The following is a 3,538-nucleotide window of genomic DNA, read 5'->3' as shown; positions in this document are numbered from 1 at the left end:
GCAAAAAGAGAAAGAGTACTTAGTTCGGCAAGATTACAGAGATCGAAATCTATCAGATTTATTTATCTCAAAAAAGTATATTTTATTAAGAGAAGTTATACTTGGATGAAAGGTATTTAAGTCTAGTTTCAAAATAGGAAAATTTTATATCAATATGATCTATATTTTAGGATAGATTCACATTGGAAGAATCAAAGATCTTGAAGGTATCCTATTGCATTGAAAAATTCAAATTTAAGCCGAATTTTTTGTGCCACTTTTTGAGTTGTTGTTATCGATCAACTATATTGGGAAAATATCTCAATTACCTCTTTTTCAGTTACCTTTCTCCTACCATCCTTTTTTTACTCTCACATACCCCCTTGGGCCAACCTCTTGTGTGTTGCTTCGGTTGGTTTACCTTTATATACATATATACAGATATGTGGGTGCTTTAAGTCCATTGAGACTTTTTATATGTATTCGTGGGTCTTTTATCACCATCTTGTGAATGACAGGCATTATCCACTTATCACCCATTTCTACCTTTGAGAGTCGATGCCTGGGTTGGGACACCGTGATGGAGGAGCTTATTATTACATCTATGTTATTTGGTTTAAGCTAAGATCACTGCCATTACCTCCAGCTTGAGGGGGAGAAGTATAAAAAGAAGTACAATAAAGAGGTATTTTATTACATATGTTGTGGTAAGCTTTATGTAACCAAAATATTCAAGAAAGGGGGAGCACAAAAGATGAAGTTTTTGCATCTATGAAGAAATATTTGCAGCAAAGAAAATTGAAGACCAAAAATCCTTTTCATTGCAAGCTGAAGTTATAAACTTCAGCTTGAGGGGGGGTGTTGAAGAGCAAATATCGAAGAGACTTACATGACTCTCACAATAAGAAGTCTTAAAAAGCCAAAACTATTATGGACGGAGGTCTCATAGAAGAGTTTCATTTAAAGGTGTTTTAGTTATGTTAGTCTTCTATTTATATTGAGTTATTTAATTATGCTAGGACTTATCTTTATGTGTTAGAGTTTGGGTGTAATTGGGACAAGAGTAGTTTAATTGTAATTGGACTCTATTACTTTTCTCTATTATAAATAGGGGTTCATGTACTCTGATTATATCAAGTCAATGAAGTTTTTCTCTTTTCCATAAATTCAACAATATCCACCATGTGGTATTTTTTTCAGTGTTTTTTTTGTGTTTTCATGTGTCCCTAATTACTAAGGGTAAAGGGTGTCTGATAAAGTTTTTTCCATGAGGACCATCTCGGATTTAGATTATATATGGTTGGAAGAAGACAACAAAATGGTCGATCTCTTGGTCGAGTAGGTTAATATGGGGAACAAGTTGCCCAATGAGGTTTGGAAGCATGAGGTGTCTATGGTCTGTGTCAATATGTTTGATGAAGATACAGTCAATAAAAAAACTTGTGAGCAACTCAAGAATCGAACAAGATCATGGAAGAAAAGCTACCAAATAGTAACGAGATGTCTCAACACTAGTGGGTTCGGCTGGGATGCAACCACACATCGAGTAACTGCATGTCATTTTGTATGGCAAGATTACATCAAGGTCAGTAATTCATGTTGTACTGCAAAACATTTTGTATGTCTTCCGCATTACTAGAACTCTATTCCAAGATGTCTAAAAGATTTTTTTTTTCTTGTAGGAGAATAGAGATGCTGAGAAGTATAGACGTGAAGGGTGTCTTCTTTACGAAAAATTGGCTTTGGTAGTGTGAAAATCAATAGTCATGGGGACAGCAAGTCAAATTTGCGTAGATCTGAGCGATGATCTCCTTTGTGAGTCATAATGGACACTGATGGACAAGCTCGAGGATGTCAATGTAGGTAGGGATACTCCATCACCATTCCTTATCGAGAATGAGTCAGCACCTGAGCAGTCTCAAAGAGGTAACCCATCATCTTCAACTCGTCATAGAAAGAGACCCGAAATGTCCACTGATGACACCGGCAGATTCATTGATGCAATGAAAGATATCATTGAGACATTTAGGGATACCATAACGTCTAAAGATGGTAATGCCAATAGTGATTTAGTACGAAGTCCTCCTGTAAATCCCGGACCTACCGATAGAGTTGAAGTATCACGCTCCTAAATGGTTGGAGATGCCAAATAAGAAATTCATGTTTATGAAGATGACAATGGAAGAGCGGCTCAAATGGCTTAATTTTGTTCTCATGAATTGTAGTAATGAGTTTTAAGCACACTATCTACTTTGGAACGAGTGTTTTGCATTTTAATGATGATTTTTGAATTATGACATTGTAAGAGTTATCATTGATCTTTCATGAATGTCATTATGATTAAAATTTGTTTTAATGATTGTTGTATTGTTATTGTGTGGATGAATATGGTGGATGAGTATAGATGTGGACAATTGAATGGATATGGTTGTGTGTTACAGTCCCGGGTCATGGATCGAGTAACAAGGCGTGGAACTTGAGACTCCAACACTCAGAATTTAAGCTCACTTCACGTCAAGGGTCTGTATATGAGTCTTTCTCTTTGACCAGTGCTCGGCCAGGAGGAAAGCTCCTCTTTTGATGGTCCTAACGAGTTGTTGTGATAGGTAGGATACCCCACTGCAATGCTGAGCTTGCTAGAGCAAGCTGCTCTCTTTTCTTGATCACGGCAAAGACGGTTTGGCCCTCTTTGTTGCTGCTCTAGCTAAGAGTGCAATCCTTCTTTCTGAATTAACTTGAAACACAAATTTGGGATAGATTATTACCTCTTCTTTGCTGCTGTGATCAGCTCCCACGTTGCACCAGGATTGCTCAAGATCTGAGGATGAAGATCCTCACTTTTCTACTCGATAAGGGAGGAATTGAGGCCCCTCTTGCTGCTACTGCCGAGAAGGAGGACAGACCTCCTCTTTGGGCTTAGAAAAGGGGCAAGAAGCTCCTCTTCATAGTATGGATGATGATGGATGAAGTTGGGTGAAGATGGATGGCAATAGAGGATGAAGGATAGGTTGGATTTTTTGAGTAAACCCTAAACTCGAGATCAAGAGGTGATCTCAACCTATTTACACTAGGTTATTCTAAAATCTTAAAGCTTACCTATTTATTCATTCCTTTCCCTTAAATAGATCACGTCATAGAGTTAGGGTTAGGGTTACAATAATTCCCCATAATGCCCCTTCATATAAAGTAATTAGAAATAACTTCTTCTTAAAACAATATAAGAAATAAATCCTACTCAAAGTAATATAAGAAATAAATCCTATTGAGTGAGTTGTTGTTGCCTCCTTCGTTGTGTGACTCGGTGTGTTATTGAGTCCACAACATCTGCCTCCCCATGGAGAAAGAGCTTGTCCTCAAGCTCAAAAGCTGGGTATGCCTGTTTGAAGATGTCGACAAGTTCCCAAGTGGCAGCATCGGGGTCAGTGTCCGTCCACTGAACGAGAATCTCCCAATGGTCATTGGTCAGCCGCGCGTAACACCACGGTTGGGTTAAGAATAACCTCGCCATGATCAACCGGTGGTAGGAATGGTGCGGATGTAGGCGGCGCCCCGGAATGTG

At 38.4% G+C, this 3,538-nt stretch overlaps 1 protein-coding gene across 1 annotated transcript; it reads left to right on the top strand.

Moving 5' to 3' along the window:
- Window positions 1–1,327: 1,327 nt before the first annotated feature.
- LOC137935229 (L10-interacting MYB domain-containing protein-like) lies at window positions 1,328–2,111 on the top strand. The gene is made up of 3 exons (XM_068779921.1): window positions 1,328–1,564; window positions 1,662–1,724; window positions 1,824–2,111. Exons 1-3 carry the CDS (start codon window positions 1,328–1,330, stop codon window positions 2,109–2,111), a joined length of 588 nt encoding a protein of 195 aa, XP_068636022.1.
- The last annotated feature ends 1,427 nt before the right edge of the window (window positions 2,112–3,538 follow it).

The sequence above is a fragment of the Aristolochia californica genome, unplaced genomic scaffold (assembly GCF_029961685.1).
Source record: "Aristolochia californica isolate CCGP_79_NKW_82.1479 unplaced genomic scaffold, dmAriCali1.0.hap1 SCAF_6, whole genome shotgun sequence".
Lineage (NCBI taxonomy): Eukaryota > Viridiplantae > Streptophyta > Magnoliopsida > Piperales > Aristolochiaceae > Aristolochia > Aristolochia californica.
This window is presented reverse-complemented; position numbering and strand designations above follow the sequence as displayed.